The 26,122-nt window shown below is 39.3% G+C and overlaps 2 protein-coding genes across 4 annotated transcripts in view; one reads left to right on the plus strand and one right to left on the minus strand.

Annotated features, from left to right (window-relative positions):
* Positions 1-2,347: 2,347 nt before the first annotated feature.
* LOC122397409 (probable ATP-dependent RNA helicase DDX46) lies at positions 2,348-11,447 on the plus strand. Its single transcript, XM_043396559.1, has 7 exons — positions 2,348-2,721; positions 2,853-3,065; positions 3,252-3,399; positions 3,461-3,778; positions 3,840-4,167; positions 4,244-5,366; positions 10,493-11,447. The coding sequence occupies exons 1-7, from the start codon at positions 2,702-2,704 to the stop codon at positions 11,445-11,447; spliced, it is 3,105 nt and encodes a 1,034-aa protein (XP_043252494.1). The 5' UTR covers positions 2,348-2,701.
* A 924-nt stretch (positions 11,448-12,371) lies between these two features.
* The window catches only part of LOC122397410 (reversion-inducing cysteine-rich protein with Kazal motifs), an 89,082-nt gene continuing 75,331 nt past the window's right edge, over positions 12,372-26,122 (minus strand). For all 3 annotated transcript variants that reach the window (XM_043396561.1, XM_043396560.1, XM_043396562.1), the window contains exons 3-8: positions 24,886-24,969; positions 24,641-24,677; positions 20,257-20,604; positions 19,207-19,639; positions 12,842-14,219; positions 12,372-12,762 (exon numbers count right to left, since the gene is read on the minus strand). In XM_043396561.1, the coding sequence (XP_043252496.1) occupies positions 12,379-12,762; positions 12,842-14,219; positions 19,207-19,639; positions 20,257-20,604; positions 24,641-24,677; positions 24,886-24,969 (2,664 nt within the window). In that variant the 3' untranslated portion in view covers positions 12,372-12,378. The remainder of the gene's footprint in view (positions 12,763-12,841; positions 14,220-19,206; positions 19,640-20,256; positions 20,605-24,640; positions 24,678-24,885; positions 24,970-26,122) is intronic.

Below are 26,122 nucleotides of genomic sequence, written 5' to 3' on the forward strand. Positions count from 1 at the left end.
GTTATGACGTTTTAAAGATTCGCATGAAATTTTGAAGTGACATTCCTCTGGCCATCGAATATATTTTCAGTAAGGAATTTTTTTCTCGAAAATGGTTAGGATTTCGACGGTATGTGTATTGACTAAAAATGATTGTAATTGAACCCCGTGGCAGAAAATAATTTTTTCAAAACGATTTGAAACTTTTTAATTTCGTCGAAAAATTTAGGCACCTCATCGAATTTTTTTCTCGATAATGGTTAGGATTTCGAGGATATGCCTCTTAACCAAAAATGATTGTAATTGTCTCCTGCAATCGAAAATAATTTTTCGAGACTGATTTGAAACTTTTCAATTTCGTCGAAAAATTAAATTTCTTATAAATTCGGTTTTGATTTTTAGTAATGTTATTTGACGTCGTACAAAAAAGTTGTCTAATACTTTTTTATAGTTATCCACGAGCTCTACTTTAGACAAAAATTTCATTGAAATATATTCACTATTCTAGGAGTTATGGTCGTTTGAAAATTGGACCATTTTTATGGGGTTTTTCTCATTTTGCGCGGTCAAGGATCAACTTTTCGAATATTTTTGCGATTTATACGCGTTCTTCGTCTAAATACGCGTTATTTGCCGCTTGAAACATTAAAATCCTCCAATCCGTTCAGAAGTTATGACGTTTTAAAGACTCGCATGAAATTTTGAAGTGACATTCCTCTGGCCATCGAATATATTTTCAGTAAGGAATTTTTTTCTCGAAAATGGTTAGGATTTCGACGGTATGTGTATTGACTAAAAATGATTGTAATTGAACCCCGTGGCAGGAAATAATTTTTTCAAAACGATTTGAAACTTTTTAATTTCGTCGAAAAATTTAGGCACCTCATCGAATTTTTTTCTCGAAAATGGTTAGGATTTCAAGGATATGCCTCTTAACCAAAAATGATTGTAATTGTCTCCTGCAATCGAAAATAATTTTTCGAGACTGATTTGAAACTTTTCAATTTCGTCGAAAAATTAAATTTCTTATAAATTCGGTTTTGATTTTTAGTAATGTTATTTGACGTCGTACAAAAAAGTTGTCTAATACTTTTTTATAGTTATCCACGAGCTCTACTTTAGACAAAAATTTCATTGAAATATATTCACTATTCTAGGAATTATGATCGTTTGAAAATTGGACCATTTTTATGGGGTTTTTCTCAATTTGCGGTATCAAGGATCAACTTTTCGAATATTTTTGCGATTTCTACACATTCTCCACCAAAATACGCGTTGTTTGCCGTTTGAAACATTAAAATCCTCCAATCCGTTCAGAAGTTATGACGTTTTAAAGATTCGCATGAAATTTTGAAGTGACATTCCTCTGGCCATCGAATATATTTTCAGTAAGGAATTTTTTTCTCGAAAATGGTTAGGATTTCGACGGTATGTGTATTGACTAAAAATGATTGTAATTGAACCCCGTGGCAGAAAATAATTTTTTCAAAACGATTTGAAACTTTTTAATTTCGTCGAAAAATTTAGGCACCTCATCGAATTTTTTTCTCGATAATGGTTAGGATTTCGAGGATATGCCTCTTAACCAAAAATGATTGTAATTGTCTCCTGCAATCGAAAATAATTTTTCGAGACTGATTTGAAACTTTTCAATTTCGTCGAAAAATTAAATTTCTTACAAATTCGGTTTTGATTTTTAGTAATGTTATTTGACGTCGTACAAAAAAGTTGTCTAATACTTTTTTATAGTTATCCACGAGCTCTACTTTAGACAAAAATTTCATTGAAATATATTCACTATTCTAGGAGTTATGGTCGTTTGAAAATTGGACCATTTTTATGGGGTTTTTCTCATTTTGCGCGGTCAAGGATCAACTTTTCGAATATTTTTGCGATTTGTACGCGTTCTTCGTCTAAATACGCGTTATTTGCCGCTTGAAACATTAAAATCCTCCAATCCGTTCAGAAGTTATGACGTTTTAAAGATACGCATGAAATTTCAAGGTACCATTTCTGGCCTCACAATAGATTTTCCGTAAGGAATTTTTTTCTCGAAAATGCGTTGGAATTCGGGCATATGTATAATGACCAAAAATACTTGTAATTGACCTCCGCAACTAAATATAATTTTTTTAGTACGATTTGACATTTTTTAATTTCGTCTAAAAATTTCAGTACCTACTCGAATTTTTTTCTCAAAAGTGCGTAGGATTTCGGGCATATGTATAATGACCAAAAATACTTGTAATTGACCTCCGCAACTAAATATAATTTTTTTAGTACGATTTGACATTTTTTAATTTCGTCTAAAAATTCAGTACCTATTCAAATTTTTTTAGACGAAATCGTACGCCATTGGGGTGAGAACGAATTTCAGTTGTCCAAGAGCGAGAACGCAAATGCGTGCCTTTCTCTCTCGACGCCCACGAGTCGGTCCGAACTTACTTCGGGCAAGTTCGTAGAATCGAGAGAGAGCGCATGCGTCAGTTCGCCTTCGTCGACTCACCGAACCTCCACGAGCTCACGCATGCGTGATCCGGCGCAGTGTGCGTAGTGCACCCGGTGCTCGATCTGGCACCACTGTTTGCGTTTGTAAACGAAAGGAAGTTGCATCGTGTATTTCGTGATAAAATTGGGAAGGAAACAGAGATACATGTTCCTGTAATATAGACTGTCAAGTGTTAACGATAATCGCTTGCGATTAAATAGTACCTAGCTAGTCATGGTTCGAAGTAGCGACAAGTAAGTGTAACACCGTAGTTGATTATTATTCTAGGTTAGCTTTATTACGTTTACTCTCACGATTCCTATATTTACACTTGCTAATTATTCGGTGTTGTATGCAATATATGCGATTGTAATTTGTTTTCCAGGGACAGGCATCACAGAAGGCGATCCAGATCCAGATCGAGATCGCGGTCGGCCACGCCGGAGAAAAAACGTCGCCGATCTAGGAGTAGAGATAGAGACAGGGAAAGGGATAAGGGACGTCACAGAGAAAGAAGAAGTCGTTCCAGGGAAAGGGACAGAGAAAGGAGCGACAGGAGGGACCGGTCCGAAAGGGACAGAGATCGTGACAGGAAACGGTACATTATAATTTAAAATAAATTATTTTCTAGGTGCGTGCGTTTTAAAACGCAGCTTAGAACGTACCGTCTTGACATTATTATAACAAAATTTTCAGCTTATGAAAGAATATCGTCGGTTATCTTTTTAAGAAATCATCGAAATGTGGGTTAATATGTTAACGTTGATTGTTCTCGGTAAACTAGTGGAGACAGTAAAGAAAAGCGTCTTACAGGATCGAAGTCTTCCCGTTCAGGCAAAGATCGGTCGAACAGATCACGATCGAGAGAGCGCAAGGAGAAGGAAAAGGGTGACAGCGATGAACTGCCGTTCGACCATACTAAGCTGGACAAGGTAATTTGCAAAGCATTTCATATGAACTATTTAGACAAACTTTGTAATATAATTTTTACAGGAGGAGGAACAAAAGAGATTGGAGTTAGAAATGCAGAAGCGAAGAGAAAGAATTGAGCGGTGGCGCGCAGAAAGGAAAAAGAAAGAGATGGAGGCAACGAAGAAGGATGGTAAAGCGTCCATCTTGGCGAACCTTCAGCTGCCAATGAAAAAGTGGTCCCTGGAAGATGACAGCGACGAAGAGACACCTGTTGTTCAGAACAGCAACAAAGAAATCAAAGAGGAAGGAGACGTGAAAGAAGAAGTCGAGGAAGTTAAGGAAGAAACTAAAGGCGAGGAAGAGGAAGAAGTGGATCCGTTGGATGCTTTTATGGCAGAGGTGTGTACGCAGATTCTATTATAATTATTCTTCCAATCGATTACAAAATTTGTTACCGTAGGTTCAGGAAGAAGTACGCAAAGTGAACAAATTAGATAACAAAGGTGCAAAGAGTGCGAACAATGGTACAGGTACAGGTGGTACGCAAAGTGGAGGTGTCGTTATAGTAACCGGCGTGGCCAAAAAGAAAGTTCAAAAACAGAAGGGAGAGTTGATCGAACAGAATCAAGACGGTTTGGAATATTCCAGCGAAGAGGAGGGTGAAAATTTGCACGAAACAGCCGCTGGTATAGCGAACAAACAGAAACGGGAACTAGCCAAAGTTGATCACGCGACCACCGAATACCAGCCATTTAGAAAATCATTTTATGTCGAAGTACCTGAAATTGGTAGGATATTCGCTAAAATTCTTACTAAAATTCAAGCATGTTATTTCTATTTTTCATGTTTCTTTTACATTCGCAGCGAGAATGACATCCGAAGAAGTGGAGGCGTACAAAGAGGAATTGGAAGGGATTCGCGTGAAAGGGAAGGGTTGTCCCAAGCCTATCAAGTCGTGGGCACAGTGTGGCGTGACGAAGAAGGAGCTGGAAGTGTTGAAGAAGCTTGGTTATGAGAAACCAACTCCCATTCAGTGCCAAGCTATCCCAGCGATCATGTCTGGTCGTGATCTGATTGGTATAGCGAAGACAGGCAGTGGAAAAACGTTAGCATTCCTATTACCGATGTTCAGGCACATCCTCGACCAACCACCACTGGCAGACGGCGACGGTCCAATCGCGTTGATTATGACGCCGACCAGGGAACTGTGTATGCAGATTGGAAGGGATTCGAAGAAGTTTACGAAGTCGTTGGGATTGTCGCACGTATGTGTCTACGGTGGAACTGGTATATCTGAACAAATAGCGGAGCTGAAGAGAGGCGCTGAGATAATTGTCTGCACGCCGGGAAGAATGATCGACATGCTCGCTGCCAACAGCGGAAGAGTGACAAATCTACGCAGAGTGACCTATGTAGTGCTCGACGAGGCGGACAGAATGTTCGACATGGGTTTCGAGCCCCAAGTGATGCGCATCATGGAGAACGTCAGGCCCGATCGGCAGACTGTTCTGTTCAGCGCGACGTTTCCCCGACAGATGGAAGCACTGGCCAGAAGAATCCTGACCAGACCAGTGGAAGTCCAAGTCGGGGGACGGTCCATCGTTTGCAAGGATGTCGAGCAGCACGTGGTGGTGCTCGAGGAGGACCAGAAGTTCTACAAGTTGCTAGAGATACTCGGCCATTACCAAGACAAAGGTTCCACTATAATATTCGTCGACAAACAAGAGAACGCTGACACTCTTCTGAAAGACCTTATGAAAGCTTCCTATTCGTGTATGTCCCTTCACGGCGGTATCGATCAATGCGACAGAGATTCGACCATATTAGACTTTAAAGCTGGCCGGACGAAATTATTGGTCGCGACGTCCGTTGCTGCGAGAGGTTTGGACGTGAAACAACTCGTACTCGTGGTGAATTACGATTGCCCGAATCATTACGAGGATTACGTGCACAGATGCGGACGAACGGGAAGAGCTGGGAACAAAGGGTAAGTTTTCATGTAATCAAGTAAGTTTTTCAATGTAAATACGCCTTGCAAAGAGGTTTACAGCGTAAGGGAGGCGCGAAAATACTATAAATTGTTCTTAAAGTTTAGTAATCGTAGGACATATCGTCCTTTACATCCCCAATCTTGCTGCAGTCCGCTGATTGGCTGTCGCCGAGCTTCGACACAGTTTTCGACCAATAGCTGCGAGTCAGCGGACTGTATCAGGAGTGGGGATGTAAACGCGATGTGTTTTCTCGTGGAAGAATGATAGGTAAGTGATATTTCATTCGAATAAAATGAAACGTGTAACGATATATTCGTGATGTTTATTAGATTCAATATTTACTTCTAACCTCAATGCTTACGACGCTTTTCGTCAAAAATGGAACAACACCGTGGAAAAGAATCGTACACTGACTTTTAGAGAGTTTATTAGAAAGAGGAAGCTTCTATCTTAACACTTTACCGACCGGTAGCCTATTAATCGACTGTTTTACCGGCCAACGCTTACCGATCGATAGCCTATTAATAAACTGTTTTATCGGTCGGTAAGTGTTGGCCGGTAAAACAGTCGATTAATAGGCTATCGGTCGGTAATGTGTTAAAACTTATTATGGGTTCGTGAAAAATGGTATATTCCTAGCAAACGGCCCGTTCACCGATCGGGGTGAGTTATACGTCTAATTCAATACATTATTGATATGCATTTCAGTATCCGCGGGAATTCGTTATTTTTTTATAAACTTGTCGTAAAGTTACAGTAAAAAAGTAAGGTTAAGTATATTTTGACAGGTCCACAGGTGGAAACAAGCGACTGTCGTTACTCTGTTCAAAATGCTAGCTAGTCAAATGCTAATTTGTTAAACATTTATCGAATGAAATTTCTACTATTTCTGCTAATATTTCATCGAATAAATCACCATTTTTCTATTTGGTACATTTACTAAATACATATTGGCTCAGGCATTCGATGAAGTTACTCTTCTTAAAAATATAAAATATCGATAGTATTATATGTTATAAAAAAGATTAAAAAATGTGTAGCATGCCTCCGAGTGGTTTCAATTTAATTCGTGTAAGCATCGGTAATGGGATCTTCGAAACTGACGCTGTGATTAATTTTCAAGCGACCTCTGTGATATTTTCTACGACAAAATGTTGATTCATCGATCTCGACAATCTACTCTACTCTTCCAATCGCTGAGCAGTATTTTTATTTAATTTTAGTTATATGATAATATGACATTGCTCATAATTATATGTTAGTATATATGTTAATTTTAAAACATCTACAGCTGAGTTTGTTTTTAGAAAACCACGCTCTTTGCTTTGCAAATATCTTTATATTACGATGTCTTTTACGTTTAGTTTGATCGACAGATCCTGGAATAGTTATCCTGCATTGCCAATTTTCATAACATTTTCACATCGCAGATAGTACAAGAAACAGAAGAAAAGCAGAAATTGTTTCGGTAATCATTTGTTTCGACTGTCATTTCTGATTTTCTTCTGTTTCTTGTACTTTGCGAATTTTGTTCAACCGTGCTATAAAAATGACCGAATCAGTAGTTCCAGAAGCGTGGACCTTATTTAAATTGCACGAATTTTGTAAAAATAAAGAAGCTTTATTAAAATGTTTGCAAGATAAAAAGTTGATTGCCAAAAATCTTAACACTAGATTGCCCAAGGAAGACATTTTGACTGCTTTTTAATTTCAATTAGAAAAACAATTATGTATATGATGACACAATTTCTTAGAATTTTGTGACTTTTTGCGCAACATATAAATGCGTTTATTAATAATTGTAGTTACCTCCCCCTCCTTCATTTCCGGTATATGTGTTATACCTATATTGGTCAAAAGCAGTCATTTTGACTGCTTGGGAAATTTTAAATAATCAAATCACTCTTATTATTGAATTGAGTAAATTTCTTATATGACCAGTTCGACTCTGTATTGAAATAACAGTTTTCATTTTTTTTCGATTACCAACACATGATAACATACAAGTACATGATAAATTGTCGATTTGGGCGTACCTAACCCAGACATAACCCAGACTTATTCCAGACCTAACCCAGACTTAATTCAGACCTAACCCAGACTTAATTCAGACCTAACCCAGACCTAACCCAGACTTAATTCAGACCTAACCCAGACCTAACCCAGACTTAATTCAGACCTAACCCAGACCTAACCCAAACTTAATTTAGACCTAACCCAGACTTAATTCAGACCTAACCCAGACCTAACCCAGACTTAATTCAGACCTAACCCAGACCTAACCCAAACTTAATTTAGACCTAACCCAGACTTAATTCAGACCTAACCCAGACCTAACCCAAACTTAATTCAGACCTAACCCAGACCTAACCCAGACCTATTGATAAATTGCAGTTTCTCAATAAGCTAAAGTAGTACTTGTTATTCGAATCTTTATGCAGTGATACTTGTTCTAACAAGTTGTTTATTTTATTTCTGCGCCCTAAATTCATAATATTATAACATAATAATAAAAATTAATTTTAAACAAATTTCTTTACACGTTAGTTAGTCTTTCACAATGCAGTCATTTTGACTGCTTTTGGGCAATATAGGTATATACTAAGTTTCAGTCTTTCTAGCGTTAATTGTCCACAGTGTGGAAACGTAATGAAATTAGACAATGAAAATTGGCGTTGTAGAAAAACAATTGCAGCATCTCTTAGTGCTTGCAAACGAAAGCGAACTTGTGATGTAAAAATGTGTGTAAAACGTGGAACGTGGTTTTCAAAAACAAAGCTTTCTTATGAAATGGTATTAAAATTAACTTACACGTTAGTCCATAATTTTGATCGATATCAGATTGTACGAGAATTACAATTGAATAAAAATACTGTTTCTCGATGGAATTATTTTGTAAAACAAGTTATGACTGATTGGCTACAACATTCGTGCGAAGTACTTGGCGGACCAGGCAAAATAGTAGAAATAGACGAATCTAAGTTCGGACGAAGAAAATATCACAGAGGTCATCGTGTAGAGGGACAATGGGTTTTTGGAGGAATAGAAAGAGGAAGTGGAAAAATATTCCTGGTGCCTGTTGAAAGTAGGGACACAGAGTCCCTGCTTTCAATAATTAAACAATGGGTGTTGCCTGGCACAACAATTATTTCAGATTGTTGGAAAGCCTGTAACATCTTAGAGAAAGAGGGGTACAAACATCTTACCGTAAATCACAGCTTACATTTCAAAGACCCAGAAACAGGCGCTCTTACAAATACGATAGAAACTACGTGGAGGCATAGTAAACACTTTTTGACTGAATATTGTCGGTTAGTATTTGTAATTTTGCACGTTTTTTAATATTTTCTGTAACATATAATACCATAAAATTTTCTATTTTTAGCAAAAATGATAATTTCATTGGGTATTTAAGCCACTATGTATTTTACAAATTTTCCAAGCAAGGAAAGGATGTATTTAAGCAGCTATTAAAAGAAATTGCAGAAATTTCATTTGATTCTACAGAAAACCAAAATATACCAGACCTAGATGACAATGAAATTTAATAATAAAAAAAAGTTAATCCAACGCACTGCATACAATAGTAATTTATTATATTCTCTACCCGTAAACACTGTTTGGGGGGGGGCAACATTTTTTGCTCTTGCTGCGTACACTGTCTACCTACAAGTACTGTCTGAGTTGGTCTGCATTATATGGAATTGTTGCGGCACATATTGTCTACCTGACCGACTCATGCAAAGTCTATCCGTAACAAAATGATTTTTATGCATACGCATTCTACAAATTCCCGGTTCGGCAATGTAGCATTATCAAATTAGATCAATCATTTATATTTGTAACATGGACATAGCAACGATAGTCACTTCTATCTGTGAACCTGCCAAAAAATGTACCTAACCTTACTTTTTTTACTGTAACTTTACAAGTTTATAAAAAAATAACGAACTTCCGCAGATAATGAAATGCATATCAATAATGTATCGAATTAGACGAATCGAATGACGTATAACTCGCCCCGATCGGTGAACGGGCCGTTTGCTAGGAATGTTCCAAAAAACCATTTTTATTTTCTCACATTTCTCCAAGTGTAAAAAGTCACTTGAAAGAAATGAATTTAAGAATACGAAAGTATAAAATTCAACCTTTAAAATGACTCTATAAATGTTGTATGATTATCTTGTACGAAGTTATCGTAGTTTAAAATTTGTGAACTTTTCAGTTTAGCGTTTGAATATTTATGATCGTTAATGCATCAAGAGGGTATATACAGGGTGTAGTCTAATAAAAACATGTATTCTATTTGATCTTGTTTCCAAGTTACCTCCATTTTTATACTCTTAGTAACGGGGCAACTTATCTTTATAGAAAGTACTTAAAATATAACTTTTGGTCCGTAAGCAAGTCTGCAATCATCGTGTCGTAGATCTTCTCGGTCTTTCGTAGATTACAAAAATGAAAATCCATAGAATTTAATAATTTTAGCAAGTTCTAGCATAATCTACTTATTTATTAGTAGACTGCGGATGTTTATGCATTTATGGGAAATTTTAATCCTCAGAAAACTACAGAATGCATTTAATATGCAAAGATATAAGAAATACTTAAACTAAGATACGAATTATTATATTTAGGGCTCTGCGAAGCTTACGTTTCATTAATTCTATTAATAAAACTGTGAATTTGCATAAAGATCCACAGTCTATTTAATAAGAAGTCGTATAAGAAGTTTCACTCTTTTAATTTACTATTTACGTATATTTATAAGTAGAATAACTAAAAAATAAATTGCGAAGCCAATACGACACAAAAATATTTCGTAACACTGATTAATTCACCGATAAAAAGGTTAATAAATTAATTTCTAATTTTTTATACGAGAAGGTTATACAAATATGTTATTTGGATTTTTGTGACTTTTAATTCGACCAGAGGTTTCATTTAAGTAACCTTTTATATTCAGCGAGCAAAAATTAAATGTATCGTAATCAATTGAAACAAACGTAACAAACCTTTTGTGCCGAGTGCAGAAATTCTGTCCTTTTGTCAGCGTAACACCTTCGAAGAAACTTAGAACCAATTGTTCGACAGCTATAAAATGTACACAATTTTTTTACAGCTACGCATACACATTCATCACATCGGAACAGGAACGATATGCTGGCGACATCCTTCGTGCCCACGAACTGGCTGGAGTCCCCGTACCAGAACCACTGCGCCACCTTTGGGAGGGTTACAAAGCCAGACAAGCAGCCGATGGGAAGAAAGTGCACACAGGTGGTGGTTTCAGTGGCAAGGGATTCAAATTCGACGAGTCGGAGGCAGCCCTGGCGAACGAGAAGAAGAAGTTCCAAAAGGCAGCTCTGGGACTGCAGGACTCCGACGACGAGGACATAGAAAACGACATAGATCAGCAGATAGAGAGTATGCTGGCGCCGAAGAGAACCGTTCGCGAGATCGCCAGACCATCCACCGCAAATATCGCTGTGCCTGGCCAACCAGTGCCCAGTGCAACCGACAAACTGGAGCTGGCCAGACGATTGGCGTCCAAGATCAACATAGCCAAGAACTTGGGGGCCGAAGCGAAGGGCGCGACCCAACAGGCTGCTGAAGCTATTCTGAAAGGAGCTGGACCCACCAATCTCATCACAGCAAAGACTGTCGCCGAACAACTGGCTGCGAAGTTGAATACCAAGCTGAACTATCAGCCTCGCGAGGAAGATCTCGTGGAGAGCGACGCAGAGACTGGCGAGCAGACGTTCCGCAAATACGAGGAGGAATTGGAGATCAACGACTTCCCGCAGCAGGCTAGGTGGCGCGTCACTAGCAAGGAAGCCCTCGCACAAATCTCCGAGTACTCCGAAGCTGGTCTCACCGTCAGAGGAACTTACATTGCCCCTGGCAAAGCTCCACCGGAAGGCGAGAGGAAGTTGTATTTAGCCATAGAGTCTACCAGCGAGCTGGCGGTGAGCAAGGCCAAGGCGGAGGTCTCGCGGCTCATCAAGGAAGAGCTGATCAAGTTGCAAGCGTCGGGGACCCATACCGCGTCACGCGGCCGATACAAAGTTTTGTAAAGACGCTCTCCGTTTTCTCCGTTGTACATGCAATCTTTACCGCACTACATTGATTTCACCGAAACTGCGTTAAAATTTAGAGATTTATTATTAAACTTACAAATGACTATACAAAAAAAAAAAAAACACTTTGTATTTAACGATACAATAACGAAGTATACTTAACGCTTTATGGAAGTATCGATCCTGTCAGTAATTCGTCCGCGAGCGATTCAAATTTCGCGCCGCGTCGTTGGTTCCAGTTTCGAGCTACAGAGGGCGCGCGCGCGGCGCGAAATTTGGATCGCTCGACAAGAGCATTTTCCATCGACTAATTTGTATAAGAATACACAACGGGAGATTCGGCGGACACGTTGTTTGGTAACATAAGTTAGGAGGACTTTTTATTTACAACTCGCATAATCATTTACAAGCGATTGTGCGTTTTTTTTTTTGTACACGTTCCACGTACTCCCCTTTTCTTTGGCAATATTAAAAGATCGACGAGAATACATTCTACTTTCCTGTATATTACGTAGGCACTAGAAGAATCACAGTCATGAAATTGGCGGCGCCGGACGGCGCCTTTAGGTAAATGAACAATGCTCTCTCGGCACCTTTGAAAATACGCGCGATCGAGGATGTCTCGCAATTGGGCCTCATAATTGGGTCCCATAATTGGGCCTCATAGTTGGGTCTCATAATTGGGCATCATAATTGGGTCTCGTAATTGGGTCTCATAATTGGGTCTCGTAATTGGGCCTCATAGTTGGGCCTCGTAATTGGGCCCCATAATTGGGTCTCATAATTGGGCCCCATAACTGGGTCTCGTAATTGGGCCCCATAACTGGACCTCATAATTGGGCCCCATAACTGGGCCTCATAATTGGGCCCCATAATCCCATAATTGGGCCCGCGTACCTCTCACCTTCCCTTTTCTCCATTACAGTTCTCACGAGATAAGTGTACGGACAAGGGTAGCAAGGAAGACCTTCGCGAGACATCCTCCAACCGTGATGGCACTGGATACGTAACTATGAGCAATCTCCGCTCCCGTGAGCGCTCCCAAGGGCACCTCGATCGCGATCTTAGGGCTCCTCTCCAAAATTCTGGTAACTAGCTTCTCAGTCTCCGTCACGCATGCGCGCAGCTGCAAAGTGGAAGGTCTCTTCGACGTGGGCTGAACGACGATGAACACGTCACGGTCAGGCGTCATCATTCCGCGAAGCGCGCACTGCGCCACCTGGATTTGTCGCCCCAGAGCGGTCAGCAGGGCCTCCAACGTGACGGAATCCTTGTCCACCTCCTCGTCCATCGTGTAGTATATCCTATCCAGCTGTAAACCGAAAAGAACAGTGTTTGTGATGTTAGAATGTTGACGAAACAGCGTTCCATATAGAAGAAAGATCGCGTACCTGTTTCTTGGAGTAGAACAGCTTCGCCGCGCCTGCGCAGACCGGACAACAGGCACCTGGCGGTGTCACCGCGACGCAGTAGGGCTTTATCAGCTGGGGGCACTGCACGAGATCGCCGCAACGAGACTTGGCTTGCTCGTCGATCAAACCGACAGCGACGCAAGGGCCAAAGTAATCGACGACGGTCCTCTCCGCCCAGGCGGCGCACTCGTTCGCGTAAACTTCGCCGTTCGCGCCGCAGACAGGACCCCTCAAGGTACATCCCTCCAAGCAGCGCCCTCTGTAGCCTAACGTGGCTCCAGCGCGGATCATGGCGCACACCGAGCGATGCTGACGGTTCTCTCTGTCGCAAACCGGCCTGCCGGACTCCTCGCGAGGATCACAGTCCAGAGGAACGCATTCGTACTGGCGACAGGGCTTGTGGAGCCTCGACAAGCATACTCTCGTCTTCCGGACGCACTTCTCCGTGCTGTCGCAAGTATTGGACGCGCATGGGTCGCGGGAAGAGCAGCTGCCAAACTCCACTTCGTTCGCTGACAGGTCTGCGCACTTCGCTAGACAGCCTGAGGCGAATGTGAAGCCCAGTCGTCCGCAGACAGGCACGTAGTGGGCGGGACAGTCGCAGGGCAGCGAGGGAACCCGTACTTCCCCGCAGCTCCTCTTAGCGCACGTGAATTCACCCTCGAAACAGTGACAGGGATTGCATTCCAGGTAGAAGTTGGCCTTGTGAGCGATGAAGCGATCGTGCACCCAGCAGGAGTGAAATTTGAAGCAGTTCAGCGTCTTGCATCCCACCATACCGCGCGGAGAGCACTGACAGATCCTGAGACATCCCTGCTGATCAAACCTAGGTATCTGCACCCAGGATCCAACCGGTACCAACTGCTTCGACATTTCCCCCAGGGAACAGCCTGGCACGCACCGGTAGATCTCACGCCCGTAGGGGAGCAGCTCGCAGACCTCGCCCTGGGCGCAGGGATTGCTTCTGCAGGGTGTCATGATGTCCTCCTCGAGGCGTATGGGTACAGACTCGTTCTCCTGAGGATCCTCCAGAAATGGCCTTAAGGAGACGCATGGAGCGTCCGATCTACCCGGTGACAACTTCGCGCACAGCGTGCTGGCTGTATGAGGACCTGTGATGGCGGACCAGTCCACGCAGCTGGCCATCAACTCCAGACAGTCCTCACGACAGAGTCTGGTCTCGTGGATCCTGGTCTCGCAAGGTCTCAGCTGCAGCAGACAAGCAGCTACGCGTAGCGTCTCTGGTGGGCAAGAAGCTGCAGCGCGGACAGGCACACCCAATCCTCGAACGATTCCTCCTCTGGACCAGTGATCCGCTTCCCATTTGGCTGCTTCGTCAGCTGCTGCTGAACAAGTCCTGGAAAAGAACGCAAAATGAGAGATAGAGATTACAAAAGTAGACAGGGTTGCATCGTTGCCCATGGAGTTGAGTCTCCAGTGAACATCTGGGCATTTTATGGCGAAGCAAGAGGTTACGGAGTGGGGATCAATTGTAGCAGTGGGCGATACAGGACATATACAAGGTGTATCTTGTGGGATTAATGATAATTTGAAGACTTTACCTAACCTAGACTTTGAGAATAGCAGTGGGGGGATTTGTCGATGACTTTTCTTTTTAATTTTCATAGTTGTCGGTACGGGGTTTGAACTGACCCAGACTTTGTACTCGATTAGTTCATGTTTGGTGATACGGTGGAAACGAATACGTGGACTCTGTGAATTTCAATAAAAATAATAGAATTATGGAGACGATTCGATGAAGTATGGTCCATATGGGATAACACATACGATACGGGACATATACAAGGTGTATCTTGTGGGATTAATGATAATTTGAAGACTTTACCTAACCTAGACTTTGAGAATAGCAGTGGGGGATTTGTCGATGACTTTTCTTTTTAATTTTCATAGTTGTCGGTACGGGGTTTGAACTGACCCAGACTTTGTACTCGATTAGTTCATGTTTGGTGATACGGTGGAAACGAATACGTGGACTCTGTAAATTTCAATAAAAATAATAGAATTATGGAGACGATTCTATGAAGTATGGTCCATATGGAATAACACATACGATACGAGACATATACAAGGTGTATCTTGTGGGATTAATGATAATTTGAAGACTTTACCTAACCTAGACTTTGAGAATAGCAGTGGGGGGATTTGTCGATGACTTTTCTTTTTAATTTTCATAGTTGTCGGTACGGGGTTTGAACTGACCCAGACTTTGTACTCGATTAGTTCATGTTTGGTGATACGGTGGAAACGAATACGTGGACTCTGTGAATTTCAATAAAAATAATAGAATTATGGAGACGATTCGATGAAGTATGGTCCATATGGGATAACACATACGATACGGGACATATACAAGGTGTATCTTGTGGGATTAATGATAATTTGAAGACTTTACCTAACCTAGACTTTGAGAATAGCAGTGGGGGGATTTGTCGATGACTTTTCTTTTTAATTTTCATAGTTGTCGGTACGGGGTTTGAACTGACCCAGACTTTGTACTCGATTAGTTCATGTTTGGTGATACGGTGGAAATGAATACGTGGACTCTGTAAATTTCAATAGAAATAATAGAATTATGGAGACGATTCGATGAAGTATGGTCCATATGGGATAACACATACGATACAGGACATATACAAGGTGTATCTTGTGGGATTAATGATAATTTGAAGACTTTACCTAACCTAGACTTTGAGAATAGCAGTGGGGGATTTGTCGATGACTTTTCTTTTTAATTTTCATAGTTGTCGGTACGGGGTTTGAACTGACCCAGACTTTGTACTCGATTAGTTCATGTTTGGTGATACGGTGGAAACGAATACGTGGACTCTGTGAATTTCAATAAAAATAATAGAATTATGGAGACGATTCTATGAAGTATGGTCCATATGGAATAACACATACGATACGGGACATATACAAGGTGTATCTTGTGGGATTAATGATAATTTGAAGACTTTACCTAACCTAGACTTTGAGAATAGCAGTGGGGGGATTTGTCGATGACTTTTCTTTTTAATTTTCATAGTTGTCGGTACGGGGTTTGAACTAACCCAGACTTTGTACTCGATTAGTTCATGTTTGGTGATACGGTGGAAACGAATACGTGGACTCTGTGAATTTCAATAAAAATAATAGAATTATGGAGACGATTCGATGAAGTATGGTCCATATGGGATAACACATACGATACGGGACATATACAAGGTGTATCTTGTGGGATTAATGATAATTTGAAGACTTTACCTAACCTAGACTTTGAGAATAGCAGTGGGGGATTTGTCGATGACTTTTCTTTTTAATTTTCATAGTTGTCGGTACGGGGTTTGAACTGACCCAGACTTTGTACTCGATTAGTTCATGTTTGGTGATACGGTGGAAACGAATACGTGGACTCTGTAAATTTCAATAAAAATAATAGAATTATGGAGACGATTCTATGAAGTATGGTCCATATGGAATAACACATACGATACGAGACATATACAAGGTGTATCTTGTGGGATTAATGATAATTTGAAGACTTTACCTAACCTAGACTTTGAGAATAGCAGTGGGGGGATTTGTCGATGACTTTTCTTTTTAATTTTCATAGTTGTCGGTACGGGGTTTGAACTGACCCAGACTTTGTACTCGATTAGTTCATGTTTGGTGATACGGTGGAAACGAATACGTGGACTCTGTGAATTTCAATAAAAATAATAGAATTATGGAGACGATTCGATGAAGTATGGTCCATATGGGATAACACATACGATACGGGACATATACAAGGTGTATCTTGTGGGATTAATGATAATTTGAAGACGCAGAAACAGTGAAAGAAGTTTGTATAAACGTGTGTTCTATTTAACCTTGTTTCCATGTTAAGACAGTTTTGTAGCCCGATAATGTGCTATTATTTAGGTACCTCCACAGATGGCGCTTTAAAATGTAGCCAAAATGCATGTTTATAGATGTCCTGTCGCATAGTTTATTAATATTCAAATACTCCAGGTATTTTGTCAGATTTGTAGCAACCTTATCGAATACAGTCATATATTTACATTTTAATAGGTTTTGGAACAGTCGACGTAAATAAAGGAAGTACGTACAGTGGTCCCTCGCTAATATTATCTATAACTCGCAATCATTAATGATTGCAACAACGAATAAATCACCAAAAGAACAAAAACAAAATTGTTATACTTTCCAAGTCATAACTATCAAATTATTTTAATCGCTTAGCTGAACTTGACACCAAACAAGGCCATGTTTGTTTTCACGGTTAAGAATTAGAAAAGGAATGGAATTATATACTCTTTACGATAGTAATATAAGTAAAATGAAAACTACTAACTATAAATAACATTATTTTTGATAATAATAACCTATCGAAGCCTTGAAAACACTCTTAAAACCAGTACGAATGTATGAAATTCGTACCGAATGGGTTAAATAGTTGAATTCGTTGTTCGGCTATCATAATAACCGTGTCACACTTTTTTCTGATTCTTCGTTAGATACACGTTACATATTCAACTCAAAATCATTGAAACCTGTTTGCGTGTTGGTATTAGTTTCATATCTCGTACATTTGATCGAGCCAGTGTTATAACGATAAGCCACCAGAAATATAGGACCAAACGTTAATTGTGAAAAAGAAATTGTTTCTTAATTTTATACAGGAAGTAAAATCATAAACTACTGTTTCTTACAATTCACCATTTTAAATCATTATCCACTGTTTTCCATTAGGTCAATATTAATTTTTCTGTGATTTGTAACTTTACGTTACTTAAGGAATTTCTTGTAAAATTTTAAACATATTTTGAAGGGACCACAGACGTGAAGATTTATTGTACAATTAGTTTGTACAACTATCATTGCACCTCGTTGCATCGACTTTTTATATAACAAATAGTCACGTTTGTAACTATTTTTATTAATTTTATTCGCTATGATTTCCTTAATTTTACTGTCATATTAACCCTTTGCGGTCGTATGTCTACTCTCAGCCACCAAAGCCTTTTTACAGCAAGGAACTATACGAATCGTATACCGTACGCATTCATGTATCAGTTTACACTTTTCCTATACGAACCTCAATGCCTGAAGGACCTATTCACGAACCAATACGATGCTCCATCAATTGGAGATAACGTAATCTAATGTACACAAAAGTTGTAACTCGTCGTGCAAGACGCAGTGGCGAGTCAGTCGTCTTTTGAACGTAGTGAAATCGACAACGTTCGACGATACCTTGTAGAATTCCAAGGAATATTTTATAAATTGTATTTAACAGCAATTAGACATTCTCTCTTCTTAAAATATTCGAAAACAATTCCCCAAAATGCGATACATGCACTCGAAAACCTGGGGCCTGCATGTTGGAGAGTGTTTTGAAAAATATCACAACGAAGGAGAATTATAAAACATAATTTTTATAGAAAAACATATCGCAAGATGAGTGTATCGAATAAAGATATATCTAAAGTTCACAAAAGAATTACTAGAACTCGTTTATACATCGTAAACTTGCGTGTTATGTATCCCTGCTCTATCGACGGGAATTAATTCCGACCAGTACCGATACCCATCTCCAAATTTAATCCGACCGCAAAGGGTTAAGTGTACAACTTCGCTTCCGCCATTTTTTCCCGTGGCTTTGTGGCGTTTTGAAATGGCTTGTTGAGTTACTCCCAATGATTGTGCCAATTCTTCTCGAGTTTGACAGCGAAATTGATGAAATTGTTTCGATATTAATATACACGCGCGAGAGACTCAGCGACCGCCACTTGGAAGGGAATTCCCCTACGGTCGACCAGTGCTCTCGCGTAAAGCGCCATCTTGCGGCCACATGCGCGCCATCTTGCGGTCACCATTCTTGAAGCGTTGAGACCACTCGCGACACGTTCGTTCGCTAAGATTTCTTCATATCGAAGCAGAAAATCAAAACCTCCCGTGAATAACAAAAATTTGGCTCGTAAATTGACATTTTCGATCGGGAATAACTTTACGACACAGACACAAATCGACCAATATTTCTATGGGGTTATAAAGGTTCTATGATCAAGTTAATTACTAACACTTATGATCCATTTATTTCGACCACCATGTACCACTAAAACCAGCTATTGGAAAACAGCGGAAGCAAAGTTGTACACTTAATAGTCAATCATGTCAATTATTTTGATCAATTAGTAGATGTACAAGTATTCAAACTGTCAGACTGCGTCAAACATCGCTTTTGCATTCTTAAGAAAGTGTCTGTACAGGCAAATTTGGAGCGAAGCAAGAAAGGAACATGTGAAATTGAATTTAAATTTCATTCGTAGAGACTTTACCTAAACAGTGTTGTCGATCTGTCGTTGAATCGAGCGCAGTACGAGAGTCCGGAGCAGCCCATCTCGCAGGGGTCCTCTGCATCCTCGAGACACCTTCTCAACTCTCCCTCCATGTTGGAAGACAGACATTCCGCATCAAGCTGTACCCAAGCGAACTCCCAATCGGCCTGGAACGCTCTCCAGCACAAATTCTGGCAGGACGGTTTGGTTGCCTTCGTGCAGCATGACAGCTTGCCTGCGTCCAGAGGCAAACGTGCTGGTTTCGAGGATCCTGACTTCAACAGACAACTCCAGATCGGCGTCTGTGGCAAAACTGGTCTACACTTCTCCGACAGAGCATCCATGATCTCCTGCTCTGTCGTCGCAGTGTGGAGGACCCTTTTGCAAGTCTCCAGGCATGCCGGTGTCATAGCTTCGTTGCAGCAATGCAAATCTGTCGTGGAAAGGAACTTATACTATTCGACACGATGAAGATGCTGCTTAACTTCTATTTACAAGGGATTTTAATCATTTTTGCAGGGTTTGAACAGTTAAAAATGTTATAATTGTTACGAATATATCGGTTCTAGCCTATATTGGTTTCAGTTACGGTTTTGTAATCGTTATTCTTCAGTTCTAGTTCGTAACGGTTCGTGGTTCTTGTTGAATTTGTGAAAATGTTAATGCGTAGACATAAAATGTTATAAGTGTGATGTTAAATGTTATAAAAGAATTTATGTTTTAAAAATGAATTCTTAGTTATTTATAATTTTGTTATAATTTAATCTTATGTGTTAATAGTTACATTTTTACATGATCTTTTCATTCTGAAGCATTTCACGTTACTAATATATTTAAAATCATTAAGATTTTGAATTATTATATTTAGGGCTCTGCGAAGCTTACGTTTCATTAATTCTATTAACAAAAATGTGATTTTGCATAAAGATCCGCAGTCTACTTTTGCGCAATTGTACAAATGATTTTATAATGATAATAACGTTCCCTTAAATGGGTAAACAATGCATTTATTATTTAATAAAAATTTCATCCATCTCTGGTTTCACTTACGTTGTTTGGGATCTTCTGCGTGCTTCACCTCGGCGACAGTTTTCAAGCACTTTGGAACCTGATGGAAGCAACCTTTGCTGCTGTACATCTTCAGGTTCGAGATCTTCCCGGGTTTGTAGAACAAATCCCTGCATATGGACCTGCAGGTGTCGTTGGACACATTGTTGCAGCAATGTTCCGCTTCTGCTCGCCTCTCCAAGCACGAGAAGAATTCTGGCTCGTCGCTTGGCCTACAAGACTCGCTCAGGTGTCTTCTGGATCCTGATATAGCGCACGTGGATCGACATATAGGGTTAAGCGCCAAATAACAGCAACCCCTTCCTGTCCAATTCCCATGTTTCCTTATCTCTGCAAGAGAGGCAACGTTGGTTAAATATATATAATTGGAAAAAAATCGGGAACATTCCTAGCAAACCCGTTCACCGATCGGGGTGAGTTATACGTCATTCGATACGTCTAATTCAATACATTATTGATATGCATTTCATTATCTGCGAAAATTCGTTATTTTTTTATAAACTTGTAAAGTTACAGTAAAAAAGTAAGGTTAGGTACATTTTTTGGCAGGTTCACAGATAGAAGTGACTATCGTTGCTATGTTCATGTTACAAATATAAATGATTGATCTAATTTGATAATGCTACATTGCCGAACCGGGAATTTGTAGAATGCGTATGCATAAAAATCATTTTGTTACGGATAGACTTTGCATGAGTCGGTCAGGTAGACGCATGTGCTGCAACAATTCCCCCCCAAATATAACCCAGACCAACTCAGACAGTACTTGTAGGTAGACAGTGTACGCAGCAAGAGCAAAAAATGTTGCCCCCCCCACAAACAGTGTTTACGGGTAGAGAATATAATAAATTACTATTGTATGCAGTGCGTTGGATTAACTTTTTTTTATTATTAAATTTCATTGTCATCTAGGTCTGGTATATTTTGGTTTTCTGTAGAATCAAATGAAATTTCTGCAATTTCTTTTAATAGCTGGTTAAATACATCCTTTCCTTGCTTGGAAAATTTGTAAAATACGTAGTGGCTTAAATACCCAATGAAATTATCCTTTTTGCTAAAAATAGAAAATTTGATGGTATTGTATGTTACAGAAAATATTAAAAAACGTGCAAAATTACAAATACCAACCGACAATATTCAGGCAAAAAGTGTTTACTATGCCTCCACGTAGTTTCTATCGTATTTGTACGAGCGCCTGTTTCTGGGTCTTTGAAATGTAAGCTGTGATTTACGGTAAGATGTTTGTACCCCTCTTTCTCTAAGATGTTACAGGCTTTCCAACAATCTGAAATAATTGTTGTGCCAGGCAACACCCATTGTTTAATTATTGAAAGCAGGGACTCTGTGTCCCTACTTTCAACAGGCACCAGGAATAGTTTTCCACTTCCTCTTTCTATTCCTCCAAAAACCCATTGTCCCTCTACACGATGACCTCTGTGATATTTTCTTCGTCCGAACTTAGATTCGTCTATTTCTACTATTTTGCCTGGTCCGCCAAGTACTTCGCACGAATGTTGTAGCCAATCAGTCATAACTTGTTTTACAAAATAATTCCATCAAGAAACAGTATTTTTATTCAATTGTAATTCTCGTACAATCTGATATCGATCAAAATTATGGACTAACACGTAAGTTAATTTTAATACCATTTCATAAGAAAGCTTTGTTTTTGAAAACCACGTTCCACGTTTTACACACATTTTTACATCACAAGTTCGCTTTCGTTTGCAAGCACTAAGAGATGCTGCAATTGTTTTTCTACAACGCCAATTTTCATTGTCTAATTTCATTACGTTTCCACACTGTGGACAATTAACGCTAGAAAGACTGAAACTTAGTATATACCTATATTGGCCAAAAGCAGTCATAATGACTGCATTGTGAAAGACTAACTAACGTGTAAAGAAATTTGTTTAAAATTAATTTTTAATATTATGTTATAATATTATGAATTTAGGGCGCAGAAATAAAATAAACAACTTGTTAGAACAAGTATCACTGAATAAAGATTCGAATAACAAGTACTACTTTAGCTTATTGAGAAACTGCAATTTATCAATAGGTCTGGGTTAGGTCTGGATTAGATCTGGATTAGATCTGGGTTAGGTCTGGTTTAGGTCTGGGTTAGGTCTGGGTTAGGTCTCATTTACACTGTTGTTGTATTTTGTAATTTCCAAGTGTATGATTTGGTTTGGACTCGAAAAAATGTCGAATGGGACTTGACGAACAATGCTTTTAAGTGTTTTATTTGAAAATTACCTGTTAAAATAATTGTTTTATTTACACTGTTGTTGTATTTTGTAATTTTTAAGTGTATGATATCTGTTTGGTTTGGACTTGACAGAATGTCGAGTGAGACTTGACGAAGGTGCTCCTGCGATCAAAATTGATGTCGAATCACACTCGACATAGGAGTGCAAAGGGTTAAGATAATTTGAATTATTAACTAACCCAGACCTAACCCAGACCTAAACCAGACCTAACCCAGATCTAATTCAGATCTAATCCAGACCTAACCCAGAGCTAACTCAGATCTAATCCAGACCTAACTCAGATCTAATCCAGACCTAACCCAGACCTAACCCAGACCTAACCCAGACCTAACACAGATCTAATTCAGATCTAATCCAGACCTAACCCAGAGCTAACTCAGATCTAATCCAGACCTAACTCAGATCTAATCCAGACCTAACCCAGACCTAAACCAGACCTAACCCAGATCTAATTCAGATCTAATCCAGACCTAACCCAGAGCTAACTCAGATCTAATCCAGACCTAACCCAGACCTAACCCAGACCTAACTCAGATCTAACTCAGATCTAATCCAGACCTAACCCAGATCTAGGGTCTGGGTTAGGTCTGAGTTAGGTCTGGGTTATGCCTCGGTTAGGTCTGGGTTAGGTCTGGATTAGATCTGGGTTAGGTCTGGGTTAGGTACGCCCAAATCGACAATTTATCATGTACTTGTATGTTATCATGTGTTGGTAATCGAAAAAAAATGAAAACTGTTATTTCAATACAGAGTCGAACTGGTCATATAAGAAATTTACTCAATTCAATAATAAGAGTGATTTGATTATTTAAAATTTCCCAAGCAGTCAAAATGACTGCTTTTGACCAATATAGGTATAACACATATACCGGAAATGAAGGAGGGGGAGGTAACTACATTTATTAATAAACGCATTTATATGTTGTGCAAAAAGTCACAAAATTCTAAGAAATTGTGTCATTATATACATAATTGTTTTTCTAATTGAAATTGAAAAGCAGTCAAAATGACTTCCTTGGGCAATCTAGTGTTAAGATTTTTGGCAATCAACTTTTTATCTTGCAAACATTTTAATAAAGCTTCTTTATTTTTACAAAATTCGTGCAATTTAAATAAGGTCCATGCTTCTGGAACTACTGATTCTGTCATTTTTATAGCACGGTTGAACAAAATTCACAAAGTACAAGAAACAGAAGAAAATCAGAAATGACAGTCGAAACAAATGATTACCGAAACAATTTCTGCTTTTCTTCTGTTTCTTGTACTATCTGCGATGTGGAAATGTTATGAAAATTGGCAATGCAGGATAACTATTCCAGGATCTGTCGATCAAACTAAACGTAAAAGACATCGTAATATAAAGATATTTGCAAAGCAAAGAACGTGGTTTTCTAAAAACAAACTTGGCTATAGATGTTTTAAAATTAACATATATACTAACATATAATTATGAGCAATGTCATATTATTATATAACTAAAATTAAATAAAAATACTGCTCAGCGATTGGAAGAGTAGAGTAGATTGTCGAGATCGATGAATGAACATTTTGTCATAGAAAATATCACAGAGGTCGCTTGAAAATTAATCACGGCGTCAGTTTCGAAGATCCCATTACCGATGCTTACACGAATTAAATTGAAACCACTCGGAGGCATGCTACACATTTTTTAATCTTTTTTATAACATATAATACTATCGATATTTTATATTTTTAAGAAGAGTAACTTCATCGAATGCCTGAGCCGTTATGTATTTAGTAAATGTACCAAATAGAAAAATGGTGATTTATTCGATGAAATATTAGCAGAAATAGTAGAAATTTCATTCGATAAATGTTTAACAAATTAGCATTTGACTAGCTAGCATTTTGAACAGAGTAACGACAGTCGCTTGTTTCCACCTGTGGACTTGTCAAAATATACTTAACCTTACTTTTTTACCGTAACATTACGACAAGTTTATAAAAAAATAACGAATTTCCGCGGATAATGAAATGCATATCAATAATGTATTGAATTAGACGTATAACTCACCCCGATCGGTGAACGGGCCGTTTGCTAGGAATATACCAAAAATCGTTCGAGATCTCACCGTTCAAAGTAGAGTTGGCGCAGGCCCAGAATTCCGTCTGAAAAAAAAACAGAACAGAGGCGTGGAATAGATAAAAAGTGAAAACCGAGGCGGAACGTAAGAACGTATCGTCAAGAGTCTCTCGTAACGCGAGCCCATTGAACCTCGTCCCTTTCATCGAACCGCTTAAAAGTATTGTCGGCGGATGACGGCTCCGCTTGTCAGGCTCGAATACGGATTAAAAGGATCGATTAAAGGCGGCTTACCAGCTCCAGGGAACAGAACTCCATCAGCCGTCGTGTCGCGTTTTCCCTCGCCTCCGCTTCTGCGCCCAGCGCGACCAACGAGATCTGAAAGCAATCATTTTTTTTCTCTCTTTTCAATTTTCGCTCGAACGTCGATCTGGCGTAAGAAAAGCCGTTGGCACAAAAAAAAAAAAAAAAAAAGAAAAAGAAGGACCCGTAAGGTATAAAATATAAAATGGCACAGCTGTGTATCTCCACCGATGGGAATTTCCACGATTTCGAATGCGTGTCGCGACGCGTTCGAGGTTATTAAGAATCAAGGACGCGAGTACGCCACCGTCAACGATTTCCTGTTGCTCGTCGCTGAATGACAATAGACCCCGCGCGGATATCGACTGCTCGGCCATTTGGGGGCTTCATTTTCGATTCGATCAGCGTCCACGAGGACGCGTTCATTCCGTACTCTCGTCACGATCGCGAGTTACGACCATCCCATCGGGGTCTGTGCGCGGTGGGTCCTGTTAGGTCTTCGACGTTCTTGCCTCGGGTCAGAGGTAGCTTTCGTTTTAACCGAATAATAATTTACAGAGCTGGGTGAAATAGTATTTTCAATAGTAAATAGTAAATAATCCTATTTATTTTAAATTATAAGCACAACTTTACGAAAAATAAAACATTTTATTCGATGCTGTAATTTTTTAAAGTACAGGTAGCCCTCCTATAACACGATTTAAAAATTGCGAGAACCTTTCTACGACACTGTACTTTTACAGCACTGGATAATATGATTTCTAACATATTTATAAACTAAATTACCTCAAAGTATATAATTTATTGAATTAACGTTGTGTTCAATTAAAATAATATCTTTTGTTTTTTTTTTTAGCGTTTTAGGTTAAATGCACCTTTTGTTGGTTATTAGTGAGCACAATTAGGTTACCTAGTGGAACTGATCATATTTAGAGCAATTGGTATACTTTAATGTCTTTTAATAAGTTTAAAATCTTTTCCCCCATGAGTCTATTTCTCGTAGGATCGTTAGTGAATTTTGTAGCGTTGGTCGGTAAAGAAGTTGATTAATACGCTATCGGTCGGTAAGTGTTGGTCGGTAAAAAAATTGATTAATAGGCTATCGGTCGGTAATGTGTTAATATTGTATTTAGGGCAAATTGTCGTTTTGTGTTATACTGTTGTTATATTGGAATACAATGTTGGTACCACTTGTATGTCGTTATATCGAAATACAATGTTGGTACCA

The sequence above is a fragment of the Colletes gigas genome, unplaced genomic scaffold (genome assembly GCF_013123115.1).
Source record: "Colletes gigas isolate AHSC1104 unplaced genomic scaffold, ASM1312311v1 Colletes_gigas_Sc00009, whole genome shotgun sequence".
Classification (NCBI taxonomy): domain Eukaryota; kingdom Metazoa; phylum Arthropoda; class Insecta; order Hymenoptera; family Colletidae; genus Colletes; species Colletes gigas.

Excerpts from the sequence above, each read along its gene's own strand:
- LOC122397409 (XM_043396559.1), top strand. The coding sequence starts at position 2,702 with ATGGTTCGAAGTAGCGACAA. Across the intron at positions 3,400-3,460 it reads ACCATACTAAGCTGGACAAG|GAGGAGGAACAAAAGAGATT; the intron begins GTAATTTGCAAA and ends TAATTTTTACAG. Across the intron at positions 3,779-3,839 it reads TGGATGCTTTTATGGCAGAG|GTTCAGGAAGAAGTACGCAA; the intron begins GTGTGTACGCAG and ends TTGTTACCGTAG.